General features: G+C 47.3%; 1 protein-coding gene across 1 annotated transcript in view; it reads left to right on the forward strand.

Annotated features, from left to right (window-relative positions):
• The first annotated feature begins 1,103 nt into the window (after positions 1 to 1,103).
• C1QL4 (complement C1q like 4) overlaps positions 1,104 to 14,625 on the forward strand; it is a 40,729-nt gene continuing 27,207 nt past the window's right edge. The window contains exon 1 of the mRNA XM_082212874.1: positions 1,104 to 2,380. Within this exon, the coding sequence (XP_082069000.1) occupies positions 1,817 to 2,380 (564 nt within the window). The 5' untranslated portion in view covers positions 1,104 to 1,816. The remainder of the gene's footprint in view (positions 2,381 to 14,625) is intronic.

Consider the following 14,625-nt stretch of genomic DNA (forward strand, 5'->3'; position numbering starts at 1 on the left):
GCAGAAGATATTAAAGAAAATAAATTTAAGCAACTGCAGAAAGAGGGGGAAGGAAGTCAAGTTTTGAAATGTTAAGATGACTGTAAATAGTGAAATGTATAAACCTGAAAAGCATAAATAATGTTTTTTTAAAAAAGTATCATTTTATATTTACACATGTACATGACAAATGCTATCTTCTCTTTTATATGCACACTCCTTAAATTACTCACACATCTTTCTTCTGTGCACATCTTAATGTGCACTATTTTACCTTACACAAACATGTACCAGCAATGCCGCGCACACAGAGACGCGCACACACCCTCTCTCTCTCCCACACCTGTCTATATCGTTTCCATCAATATCTACCTATAAGTTCCTAATATGCCTCTTTCTCTCCCCCCCCCCAACTCTGCTCTCTGTGCCGCCTCAAAAAAAATGAACCATTAGTTAAAACGGCATCTCTCTCTCTCTCTCTCTCTCTCTCTCTCTCTCTCTCTCTCTCTCTGGTGTGTGTGATGGGTGTTTGGGGAGAGGGGGGGAATAATTGATTAATTAATGAATGTGATGGCTTGCAGCCCCTCTAGGAGATTCCTGCTGGATCTGTCAGCTGTTAATCAATCTCCGCCGAGAGAGGCAAAAGAAGGCACAAAGGTAAAGCACTTAATTGCATGGGGGAAATGATACAACCCCGGCATATAAAACACATCCTTAAACATGACTCTAGATGCCAGCGGGGCTGCGGGATGCAGGCAGTGAGCCCGGTCCAGGAGATGGAATGGGTGTGAGGAGGAGGAGGAGGGACACAGCATCAGTCATTCCACGGCGATGCAAGTGCCCCCCAAAACAAGGCAAATGACGGTGTGTGCACCTCTCTGAGAGCTCCTTTTGTTCCTTACAGGGAGATGACAGTGATGTTTGTCCACATGGATCCCCACCAGCAGCACCTGAGGATGGAGGCCTCCGGCCCCCCACGTTCCTGACAATCCGCCCCTGGCTCATGCAAATGCGAGCAGAAGCCCAGGCTGCTATGGATGGGATGAGACACTTCCAGGCTCCAGGCAGATCTCGCTCAGTGGCTGAGCCTCGCCTCCTCTGTGAAGCAGCAGAGGTCGCTCTGGTTGGCTTGAAGCTACTTTTTGCATCTTGGGCAGCTCAGTCTGATCTCTTCTTGAGTTTGTGGAAAAGGCTTTGCATGTGGTAGGGAGGGGTGCTGGGTGAACTGGTGGTTGAGAAACCTCCCTCTCTCTCTCTCTCTTTCTCTCTCTCCCTCTGGTTTTCCCGTTGATGGCCATATGATCTGGCACCAGGAGCCTGGAGCTGCTACCCGGTCACCAGCTGAGTTCTCAAGTGGAGAAGAGAAAGGAAGGCAAATATATATACATACATATTCATGCATGCACACACTCTCACACACACTCACAAACACACTTGTTTTCCCCTAGCCATCTCCATCCCTAAAGCATCTCCTGCTGCTGCTGCCGCCGCCGTTCCCAATGAAGTGTGATTGAGCCAAAGAGTCTACTGTAAACGGAAGCAAGTCTCTCGTGGAGGAAAGAGACAAGAAGGAAAGCAGCGCAGCCGAGCAACGTGGGTTTGCCTTGCCAGTCAACAAGTGCCCCTTTTGGAAGGGGAGGCCGTCGAAGTGGAGCACCGCCGTCCTCCTCCCCTTCCTCACTCCAAGGACGCTAAGGTGGGGACTTCCGTCCGGGTGGTTCTCGACTCCAGAGAAACTTCCACCATTACCTCCAAAAGCGAAGACGACTTCTTAACCCTGGCCGCCTCCAGGCTGAGCCGCAAGAAAAGGGTCATCGGGGCCGCCATCGGGGTGGCCATGGTGCTGGTACTCCTGGTGGCCATCCCTTTGCTGGTCCACAGCTCCAAGACCACTTCGCACTACGAGATGTTGGGCAGCTGCCGCATGGTCTGCGACCCCTACACGCCCCAAACCCATGGGGCGGCTTCGGCAGAGGCAAGCCAGGAGTTGGCCGTCATCTCGCCGCCGCCACACGTGTCCGGAGGGAAAGGAGACCAGGGGAGAAAGGGCAAGTCGGGGATTCGTGGGCCGCCGGGCCCTCCGGGGCCACCTGGGCCCAGAGGTCCAGCCGGGGAGCCAGGGAGGCCTGGCCCTCCAGGCCCGCCCGGCCCAGGGCCTGGGGGATATATCCCATCTTTCTACAGCCCTAAGATTGCCTTTTATGCAGGACTGCGGAAGCCGCACGAAGGGTATGAGATCTTGCGCTTCGATGACGTGGTGACCAATGTGGGGAACTACTACGAGCCGTCAAGTGGCAAGTTCACCTGCCCTCTGCCCGGCATCTATTTCTTCACCTACCATGTCCTGATGCGGGGCGGGGACGGCACCAGCATGTGGGCAGACCTGATGAAGAACGGGCAGGTAAGGTGACACTCTAACCCTATGAACTTTTCCTTCCTGGGTCATCCTCTGTGCCCCCTCTGTCTCGCTTACCACCAGTGGCGTAGCGTGGGTTGTCAGCACCCGGGGCAAGGCAAGTAATTTGCGCCCCCTAACCTGTGGATTTGCGCCCCCTAACCCTAACCCCCAGATGTTGCGCCCGGTGTGGCCGGCCCCCCCTGCACCCCCCACGCTACGCCACTGCTTACCACTCTCTGTGTGCCATGCTCTCTGACTCTCCCTGTTGTGCCTACAAACAAAGCCTATTGCATCCTCCCATGACCCCTCCATCAATAGCCTCAGCATCCCAGTTCCACTTCACCTGTAGCCCCTCTGATTTGTGTGTCCTCCTCCTCATGCCAAATACACCTACCTGCCCACTCCCAATGCTACCTGCTCCCACACCTGGCCCCTCCCAGGCCAAGTGCTAACCACACCCACTCTCATTAGCTCCTCCCCATCTTTCACACCGACTCCACCCACTCACCTTTTAAAAGTTCTTTTGCCCTGTGGCTTCTGCTCCTTGACCACGATCAGGTACCATCTGCTATGTAGTCAAAGCCGGCATGTACTTCATGTGCGGAAACCTCACCGTACACTCCAAACACAGCGCGTTTCAGTTATGGGGATCGAATAAGGGATTTGTCACAAAGATCAGGAGAACATCCTACCCGGCCTGAACCCAAAGTTAGCAGGGTGTATGTGATAATTCTTCTTAACTTCAGAGTAGTTTTTAGTAAGAAATTGCTTTCCTGCAAATGATGTGTGCTTACTTCTTCCCAGGCAGGCTTTCTATTAATTAAACAACACAAGTATATCGGTCTTACAAAGCTCTACACGTTTTATTAATCAGAGGAGCTACAGAGTACTGAAAATAACCCTGTCTTTATAAATAGGCATTTATATTAAGAGTTGGGGGGGAGGCTTAACAAATGAATATCTATCTGACACATAGTCCCACTGAGTTTTCCTTGACGTCCCTTTTCCCACAGACAACACCACACAAAATGCTACAATATTCGGATTTGCAATCCAGGATAACTCTCTATCGACTTTAAAAATCACCTTAAATAGGAAGCTGTTTTGGGGTCAAACCTGCTTCCTCTTTTCTCCTCTCTCCATGCTTTGGGGTGCTTAGCTTTTTAAAAAAATTTGAAGGGAGGGTTTAATATATGATAAAATATAAAGCAGTACACTGTGCAGAAAGCAATTTTATTCATTATTCCAAAATGAGAAGAGGTTCTCATTTCATAAAGGATCGGAGCAAACTTAAAGGAAATGAGTGATTTCCACATTTTCTTTATACACATATATAGGGCAGGGTTCTACTTTCTATTTAGAAATGCTGCTTACATTGATTCAGTGTGAAACTACTTAAAAATGCCATAACTAAACGAATATTTCCTGCCAGCTTAAACAGAATCATGAAATCTAAACTTTGCGCAACAAACATCACATCCAGTGCATAGACAAACATGCATTCTCCTAAATACGGTGCATCTAGTTAGTGAAGTTTAATAGGATTTGCATTGATCAGAGAGAAACTGGAGCCTATTGAATGCTTGAAAATTGTGTGAATGGACCTTATTAGTCTGTAAGAAAGTCAGTAGATGTAAGATAATCTTCCGGTTTATGGAATGTTACAGAAATTGCTTATTTTATACACACACACATTTGCTAAAGTTGTGTGCCTACATCTATAAATTGTATGTCAAACAAGATATTTAGAATAACTGCATGGGTATTTAAATAGCTTTAAAAATTGCCCACTGTGCATCTCTATTAAGAAATATGGTGTTTGTCTATCTAAGCTACTTAAAAAATGATATATACATGGAAATGTGAACATAGTGTAAATTGTGCCCAATATGTATTGCTATATTGCTAAACACTAATTATTTTATTACCTAAACTACATAAATTACAAAACACATATATGCATATTAAATACTAATTGATTGTGATCATATACATCAATTTTGTGCTTTACAATTAAGATTTATTCAGTTATGTAGAATTGTTGCAGGGAGTGTGTATTCTATTTTATCCTATACATAAAGAATTGTGACTCACAATCTAGCTTCAATTTCACTTTTAGCAGTGAATAACATACAACAATTAACACTTTTCTATACCAGTTATCTGCATTATATTACATATATATACTTGCAAATCCCTTCTACATGCACATTTTTCTGTACTCATAACTATAAATTATTAAAACAAAACTTGGTAACACATTCTAGTTACACATCCATGTGAACATAATGATTTGGTTTTACATGAACTGCATGTAAGATGTTCAAATTAAAAGAGAGCATTTTGCTACGCCATGGGGTTATATGAATCTGAAAGAGAAGCAGAGCTACTTATTTTTTAAATAAACCAACTCCATCCCAAATGCAGTCCAATAACACTTCAATATCTTCTCACATGTTATAGGACTTCAAGTTCATTTCCCTTCATCTATATGTCTTTCTGTCCATCAAAAGTCCCTTTCGTCTTTCTTCTTCAGCTAGATTTCAATAAACTCACTTCCATGACCTCTGCCACATCTTTATATTTATTAGCAATCCTGAGCTGCAGGCAGGTGCAAAGTTTTCAAGAAGCACATCTTATTTAGTTGTTTTTAAAGGGGTGTGTGCATCTGTTTACTGAATGAGCTTTTGTGAGTCCAAAAGGCAAGATCCAGAAGCCATCTGCCAGGAGAGGACTCCCCCCCAAAAAAAAAAAATAAAAAGTAAAAACACACACACACACACACACACACACAACTCCGCAACTAGGACAGACACCACATTATTAAACAGGCGAAGTTACACTCGAGTCTCATTTTCAATGCTTTCCATTTATTGAAGATAAACAAGCAATTGAGCTGAATTTTTTAAACACATCCCCGTTCTCCTTCAGCGAGCCCCCACATCCCTGAACTAATGAAAGCAACCTCTCAGGAGAAGGGGATCTGTCATCTCCACAGAATCAATAGGCGTATTTACATATGCTAGCCGAGTTCAAGCAAAAAAACAAAAAAGACTATAGGAGACACTAGCGTTAAATGTGAATGCACACGCATCGATTGCATGTACACACAGAGAGAGTTTTGCGTCGGCAAAAGATCCTTGAATCGCCAGATATATAACCCTGCTGTTCAAAATTCTGGACCAGCCAAACTCAGTAAGCGTCTGTTTTTACTGCCCTGCACATTGTTTTTTTAAATAATTAAATAAATCCACATGAGAAATGGGGGGCACGGGACTGTTTCATACATTATGGGTTAGGAGTGTACACAGTGTGACTTTGGAGCAGCAAACATAGTTGCTTTGAACCAGACAGTGAACGCACACACTCAACCTGTAATGCAGAGGTTTTCAACCTTTTGGAGTCCACCGTTCCCTTGACCAACGTTCTTTCTGCGGCACCCCTGTGGGGCTCAGGAGCCCAGTTATATGCCACCCCTTGCCTGCAGAGCCGGCAGCCCCCAACCGCTTTTTGAACACCCTCTTTTGTGAAGTGTTCCCTCAGCCTCCTCTCCCTTCTCCTTGGGAGTCCTCTGGGCAGTTGCAGCTGCTGCCCCTGGTCTCTGAGCTGCCCCAAAGAGAAGTGCCTCCTCACACTGCCCCACAGGGGCCTGGGAAGCACCCCCTGGCCAGCCCCAGAGGCACCATTCGCCTGAGGAACTTGTAGCCAGGGCTGCTGCTGCAACAAACAGTTGTGCCAGCCTTTGGGAGGCAGAGATGCAAGAGGGCATCAGAGGAGGGAAAGAAGGAAAGAGGGACAGAGGATGGTGTTTCCCATGGCACCCTTGACCATCATTCAAGGCACCCCAGGGTGCCACGGCACCCAGGTTCAAAACCACTGCTGTAATGTATAGAGTAGCCTCAGGGCATCTCGAAGCACAAGTCAGAATTGGCCCCAGTGCCAGGGAGCTAGGCTGTTGTCCATGCGCCTACTAGGAGTTTGTTGTCTCCACACTTTTAAGAAAGCCCAGCGCTGACCGTTTCATATTCCGTTGCTTTTCTAAACTAAAACATACTTTCCAGGTATTTGACAGTTTCCTCATAGAAGTGATTGAAATGATCTATTTTTAGTTTTGGCGGGTGGGGTAGGGAGATTCTGCAGCCGAATTAATCTCACCCCACTTTCCTCCCTGCAGAAATATATTAGGGAGAGTGCCAGTCGCCCCCTCAGCCTGTTCATTGATTTCAGTCACTTCTTTTAAAAAAAAAAAAAAATGTAGAGCACAGTCAATTTCACCCAGGCAGGCCTTCGATAATTTCAACATTAATATCACGGTTCTGTCTCCCTTGCAAAAATAATAAAAATAAAAAAATCAATTAATTTCTAGCAATATTTGGATATCAAAAGTGCCACTAAGGATAAATTTGGAGTTTTTCCCCTGATTGGTGTGAGGGGGGGAAATTTATAATGGCGTGGCTCTATTGATCTGAATGTCAATTTACATCAAGGCAAATCTCCACCTCCGCCTCACCCACAAGTGATACAAGAAAACATCTAAAGACCTAAGTAATGCTGAGCATGATTTATGCTTCATGGGCTTTTTTACACCCCCCCTTCTTCCCTCCCACCAGCTTAGAATAAAGATTTTCCCTCCTTAAAATTACACAAAAACAACACCCTGTAATAAGAAAATGAACGCTGAGATGGAAGGGTTAATAAGTGTTTTTTTCCCAGGAAGATTTTAAATAGATTTCGACACCTTCACAATTTGTGCTTGGTGAAGAGGAACAATTGCCTGTTTATTAAATAATAAATAGCGGGGAGGATAGAAACTGACATGGCAACTGGTAATATTGGTTCAGTCAATTCGTCCCTGGAGACCTGTTTGCAGTCAATTTGTCAGCAAGGACCTCTCTCTTTTTTTATTTGAGTTTTAATACCAAAATGCCTCCTGTCAATTGAGATCAGGGGCGAGCGATACCCCTGTCTTTACCTCTGATCCCAGACTAATAAAACAGTCTTTTTTCCTTCCCCATCGCTACCCTTCCTCCTACTCTTTTCTCAAATTTATGTAGCTTTTTAAAAAATAAAAAATAAAAAAGCCAGGGTATTAAAATAGAAAAATCACTGTAAGATTTATGTATAACTGTGGCAATAAATCGAGCAGCAACGTAAGCACAAGTGGGGAGGGGGCTACACGGCTGTAATATGGAGAGATGCAACAAGACCCTGCGCATCTGAGACCTGAGCGTCTGAAAGACGGGTGGCCAACAAACCGCTCTCTTCAAATGTTCTTGGACTCCATGTCCCATCAGCCCCAAGCATGATAACGGTTCGTCGGGGAGGATGGGAGCACTGTATGCAGGGCACCACATTGGCCCTGCCTGACCCGAAACGTTCTTGCGCAGGTGCCAAGCCAAAGCACATTCGATCGGCCCTTTTCCTTGTGTGGCTCTCCGAGTTCAGTGGCAGTCTATCCCACTCACAGCGCAAAGCCAACTAGGGCTTAAACGCCAAGCAGGGTTTGCTTTCATTCAGTCCCCAAATGTTTGTTGCAGCTTGAGCCCGTAATAACTTGTAAATACAAAAATGACACACACACAAAAACCTGCTTTTGATCATAGGTACAACAACGTGCTTTTTCTCCCTGCTGGTCCAAGAAGCCAGGCCTTCTCGGTAGTAGCGCCCGCCCTGTGGAACACCCTCCCATTAAATGTCAAGGAAATAAACAACTATCAGACTTTTAGGAGACATCTGAAGGCAGCCCTGTTTTAAACCAGAGCCTAGGGCTTGCCGATCGGAAGGTCGGCGGTTTGAATCCCCGCGACGGGGTGAGCTCCTGTTGCTCGGTCCCTGCTCCTGCCAACCTAGCAGTTCGAAAGCACCTCAAAGTGCAAGTAGATAAATAGGTACCACTCCGGCGGGAAGGTAAACGGTGTTTCCGTGCGCTGCTCTGGTTCGCCAGAAGCGGCTTAGTCATGCTGGCCACATGACCCGGAAGCTGTACGCCGGCTCCCTCGGCCAATAAAGCGAGATGAGCGCCGCAACCCCAGAGTCGGCCACGACTGGACCTAACGGTCAGGGGTCCTTTTACCTTTACCTTTAATGTTTGATGTTTTATCATGTTTTAATATTCTGTTGGGAGCCGCCCAGAGTTGCTGGGAAAACCCAGCCACATGGGCGGGGTATAAATAATAATAATAATAAATATTATTACTAATATCTGGAGCAAAGGGGCCAAGGTTTCAAAGGGTAGAGGGAACGGCATGGCACCTAGGCAAGCTGGGGCCCTATCCTGGGTTCTCACCAGAAATTAATGGGGGATTTGTAGGAGAGTGCCGGCTTTGCCTGCAGAAGGTTCTATCCCTGGCATCCCCAGGAATGGCTTGCGGCAGAATTGGCAGGGGGTGGGATGGGGATTCCTGTCTGAAACCCTGGAGATCTACTAAAAAGAACCTGCTGGATCAGGCCGGCAGCCCATCAAGTCCAGCATCCTGTTCTCAAAGTGGCCAGTCAGATGTGTAAATGCCCGTAAGCAGAACCTGAGAACTGCCAGCCAGTGAGGAAAATACTGAGCCACGTGGACTAGTGGCCTGGCATTGTGTTCATGTTAGCTAGGGATGTGGGTGGCGCTGTGGTCTAAACCACTAAGCCTCTTAGGCTTGCTGATTGGAAGGTCAGTGGTTCGAATCCTTGCAACAGGGTGAGCTCCTGTTCCTCTGTCCCAGCTCCTGCCAACCTAGCAATTCAAAAGCACACCTGCACAAGTAGATAAATAGGTACCACTGCGGTGGGAAGGCAAATGGCTTTTCTGTGTGCTCTGGCACTCGTCACAGTCCTCTGTGTGCCAGAAGCGGTTTAGTCATGCTGGCCACATGACCTGGAAAGCTGTCTGTGGACAAACGCCGGCTCCCTCAGCCTGAAAGCGAGATGAGCGCCACACCCCATAGTCGCCTTTGACTGGACGTAACCATCCAGGGGTCCTTTACCTTTTTCATCTTAGCTATTAAAAATAATAATGCAGTTATTGAAAACTAGCATTTTTTCAGCCCTCCCATCTAACTCTCATTGCCCATTTCATTCTTCCTCAGTACAAACATACATACATAGACTGCTTTTATGTCTCATCTTTTTCCTCCAAGGAGCTGGAGGTTCTGCCCCTCTTTTAATCCCCACATCCAGCCTTGTGAGATAAGTTAGGCTGAGAGGCACTGACTGGCCCAAGGTGGGCCAGTGAGCTTCATGGCCAGGTGGAGATTCGAACCCTGCGCTCCCAGGCCTTAGCTGGACCCACTAACCATTGCACTATACACTAACGTCCAAAAGGAGCTCCCTAGGAGATAAGAGGCACAGAAATGAGACCAGTAGACTTTGGGGCAGCATAGGATTTGGAATTCCCATGCCTTTGGCAGGGTGTAAAAATTGAAACACACACACACAAACACACGCGGCATTTTGGAAAGGGCCAGGCTGCTACTCCTTCTTGAAACTGTTTGATCTGGGAGACACAGGGCAGCGGCTCCTTGTAGTAAGACCCTGGAGCGTTCCCAAGTAGATCAAACTGGTTCTTGCCTTTCCTGGCCAGTCGCTCTCAATATCCATCACTTAGTCAGTCCCAAATCCCACACCGGGGGGACATGTTCTTGGCTTCTATCCTTCTCTGAGCTTTGTGTGTGTGTGTTTTTAGGCTCCCCCCTCCGCTCTTTTTTGCCAAGACTCGCTTACGGAGTCTACACATAACACTTCCAGAATGGCTCAAGTACATAGAATTTAGCAGGCATTAGGCGACGTCAGGAGTGGTTTAAATCTTAAATAATCAGGGCAGAGGTAAAGCTCAAACCTGCCTGGAAATTATAACCTCTGCCCTGCAAATATTTACCCCTACTTCAAGATGTATGAGTCGGAGGGGAGACAAGTCTGAGCTCTCTGCATATGCCTCAACGAACTGTCTTCTTTCGCTTGGCTCTAAGGACAGATAGAGGCTCATATCTGGATCTTCTTTCCAATGCCATAATTCTATGCAATTTCCCAAGGGAGATTTCATTGCTCCGAGTTAAGCAAATGAAACATCTTTCCCTTCCAGTCACAGAAAGCTTGCATGGGGGGGGGGGCGGGGTTGAGATACCCTTCTTGTCTCAGCAGAGTTCTCTGAGATCCCCACCCATGTCAGTTGGCAGGCATCCACACTGACAGAACTAATTGGAGGGGAAAGACGGAAATTAAACACCCACCCACGGGCCCTTCAGAGTAGGTCCCCTGCCCGGGTCATGGGTGTCATAGAATCATAGAATTGGAGAGTGGGTGTCAGGGGCTCACCCAGCTGTGTCAATCGTGTGGGTAAACACAGAAGAGTTTGCTATGATTCAATAATCACTTGGCAACTAGGATTTATTTTTAAAGAAAAGTGCAAAAATAAAATTGTACAAGGAGAGGTCTTTAAGAAGCCATGAAGAAGTCAAAGGCACTGCCATTTAAGAACTCACAAACAAGCAGGGAAATATATAAGTACGGTTGCCCCACGAGCTTCTGTGCCGTTTGGAATGTTTTAACACCGCAACGCAGAGCTTTCCAAGCCGTGTGTCGCGACACGTTAGTGTGTCGGCTGCTGTGTGTCGATTTGTCATGCGAACACTCCTTCCGGGGCTGGAAAGTGGTTAGTTTAACCTCCGGTTTGCTAGTAAAACTGAATTACCGGGCTGCACGAAATGATGCGTGCCTAAACATGAAAAGTTTGGAAAGCTCTGCTGTGTCGCCAACATGAAAAGTTTGGAAAGCTCTGCTGTGATGGTGCGTGCGAAGCAAAGACTACCGGGGAAAGCTTGATCTGTTCTGCCTTCTTTTGGATGAGTGGTCTTGAAGGCAGAGACACCTGTCAGAAATAGGGTGTGAAAAGCTGGCCATTCTGTCCAACCCCCCCAAACCCCTATATCCCATTCTTTCACTAGCAAGCTCGGGATGGCATTCAGATGGGATCCCCACCCACCCAGCGCATGTTATCCTCACTTCTGCCATGTGAGAGACAGGACATGACCAAGGTCACCCAGGGAGTATCATAATAAAATAACAATAACAATTTATTATTTGTACCCTGCCCATCTGGTTGGGTTTCCCCAGTCACTCTGGGCGGCTCCCAACAGAATATTAAAAATGCAATAAAACGTCAAACATTAAAAACTTCCCTAAACAGGGCTGCCTTCACATGTCTTCTAAAAGTCAGGTACAGTGGTACCTCGGGTTAAGTACTTAATTCGTTCCGGAGGTCCGTTCTTAGCCTGAAACTTTTCTTAACCTGAAGCACCACTTTAGCTAATGGGGCCTCCTGCTGCCAGCGCGCCGCCGGAGCCTGATTTCCGTTCTTATCCTGAAGCAAAGTTCTTAATCTGAAGCACTATTTCTGGCTTAGTGGAGTGTGTAACCTGAGCATATGTAACCTGAAGTGTATGTAACCCGAGGTACCACTGTAGTTGTTTATTTCCTTGACATCTGATGGGAGGGCGTTCCACAGGGCGGGCGCCATTACCAAAAAGGCCCTATGGCCCCCCTGTAACTTCACTTCTCGCAGTGAGGGAACTGCCAGAAGGCCCTCGGAGCTGGACCTCAGTGTCTGGGCTGAGCGATGGGGGTGGAGAGCGTCATTGCTGAGTACCCAGCTCTTGGGAATCCAGGTCTAGTGCTCCGACTGCAACCCTGCTGCACCATCTCTCAGTATTTTAGGTCATAATCTTGGTAGTGTATCTTTCATAATCAGAGCTATTAGCTCCATGTGCTTGAGCAGCGTGGTGCAGTGGGCACAGGCATAGGTTTGGATACGGGAAACCAAAGCCTGATCAAATCCCTCCTCCCGGTGATGTTTATTTGGGCAAGTCATTCCCTTGCAGCTTTGTTATGAGGATACATGGGAGAAGGACATTCAAGCGTTTTGTCCATGAGAAAGCTTCCTAAAAATAATAAGGAACAGTGCAGTAGAGTAAAAAGCAGGAACAAGCCACTAAAGGTGTCCCCAGTATGGGGACAGCATCGTCACAAACAAATAGCAATATCAGGCGGCATCTGGGGCTTAGTGCACCAATTTTATGCCACCAGAGATAATGTTATGGAATGACACATAAGATTTAAACACTGCTGTTATCAATTTACTCTTCTGGAGCACCACTTCTGATATTTGGTGGTGCCTAAATGCCTTTGGATCATTCACAAAGAAGACACACACACACCCTCAATGCGCACACACACACACACACACCCAATTTGTGTGTGCTATGTGTGTTTGTGTGTGTATAATAACGGGACAGAAAGCGCTTGTTAATAATGGCATGTTCCAGCCGTACTAGGAGCTTCTTCCCAAAGGGCCTCAGCCTTGCTTTGTGGACCAAAAAATCAGAGCTGTGGAAACCGAGGTACGGAAAAAGAAGCGGGGAAAATCACTGGAGCCTGCATAGTTACCGGTTCTCTGTCAAGACTGCAAAGAATAGATTTGCTCTGACTTGGCTGCCCAGAACCACCCTTTTATATCTCATTGCCGCCTCCAGTTTTGTGACGCTATGCCCTTTGTAAAAACAAGGACTCTGTACATACCATACATTTACATCATAATTAACGCACACAGTGGCGTAGCGTGGGGGGTGCAGGGGGGGCCGGCCGCACCGGGCACAACATCTGGGGGGGGGGGCGCTCGCACTCGCAGCTCTCTGCCCCTACCTGGCTCACTCACTCACTCTCACTGCAGTGCTGGCTGTGCGAATCCGATCCGAGCCGCTGGGTGACCGCCCACTGTGGAGGGGGTGGGTGCCAGGCGTGCGGTGCGGAGAGAGAGCGAGGGACTATCTGGGGGAGGGACAGTGCAGCGGCCGGCCAGCGCAGCGCTGAGCGCGGGAGAGAACCACACCAGACCAGACCAGGCAGCAAGAAGAAGCTGGCAGCGGCGGCAGGTTGGGGTTAGGGGGCACAAATTACTTGCCTTGCCCCGGGTTAGGGGGTGCAAATTACTTGCCTTGCCCCGGGTGCTGACAACCCACGCTACGCCGCTGCACGCACACCCTAGAGAATCCTGGGGACTAGTTTACCCCATCACAGAGCTGCAATCCCCAGCTCCCTTAAACCAGAATGCCCAGGAATCTTTTTTATTATTATTATTAAATGGTGTGTACACAGCTAAAGATGCAAGCTCTGGACCATCCAGAATCGCTTTGCTTACCTCTTCCTAAAGATCAACCACTGAGATATGGCCTTCAAACCCACTTCAGCTTTGGGCTTCTAATTAATTCTCAAGAGAAGATGCACTTTGGTTTCCTTAACTCACTCACTGAACCCTTTCAGGGTCATGGCTGGAGTTCAGGCATCCTGACCCCTAACCAGGGATGGGGAAGTTGCAGCCCTGCAGAGGTTGTTAGACTACAACTCCCATCAGCCCCAGCCAGCATGGTCAATGGTCAGGGGTTGTGGCCCAGCAACATCTGCAGGGCCCCAGATCCCCTGTCCCTTCCATATGCCAAATTGCCTGACAGGAGATGATGGCAACAACAGCTATTTTTAGGGTTGCCATATGTCCTCTTTTTCCAGGACATGTCCTCTTTTTCAGGGGTAAAATTTCTGTCCGGGTGGATTTTTTTTAAAATCGCCAAAATGTCTCTTGCTATACTTTCTGGATGAGAAATAGACAAAACTGGTGGCTGAAGACTTTCCTCTTCTCTTCTCCTGCCCCCCCCCACCCTCAGCAATATATCACAGCTCCTATAGCCTACATATAGTAGGCGTACAGTGGTACATATGCTTCAAGTTACAGACACTTCGGGTTACAAACTCCGCTAACCCAGAAATAGTACCTCGGGTTAAGAACTTTGCTTCAGGATGAGAACAGAAATTGTGCAGCAAGGGGAAGCTCCATTAGCTAAAGTGGTGCTTCAGGTTAAGAACAGTTTCAGGTTAAGAACGGACCTCCGGAACGAATTACCGTATTTTTCGCTCTATAACACGCACCAGACCATAACACGCACGTAGTTTTTAGAGGAGGAAAACAATAAAAAAATTATTCTAAACGAAATAGTGGATATATGATTTTTGTGGTTCATGCTGTGGCCACAGACATGTGAACTGACAGTGAGTTTGGAGTAGCCCAATGCAAAAATCCTGAGGATCCATGTGGATCCATGCTTTGTAACCAAGGAGGAGGGAAGGAAGGGGAACCATGGATCCTCTGCTCACGACTGCAGCAGATCCCCCCCGCCACCCGTAGGCATTCCCTCCATAACACACACAGACATTTCCCCTTA

The sequence above is a fragment of the Podarcis vaucheri genome (genome assembly GCF_965113315.1).
Source record: "Podarcis vaucheri genome assembly, chromosome: 2".
Classification (NCBI taxonomy): domain Eukaryota; kingdom Metazoa; phylum Chordata; class Lepidosauria; order Squamata; family Lacertidae; genus Podarcis; species Podarcis vaucheri.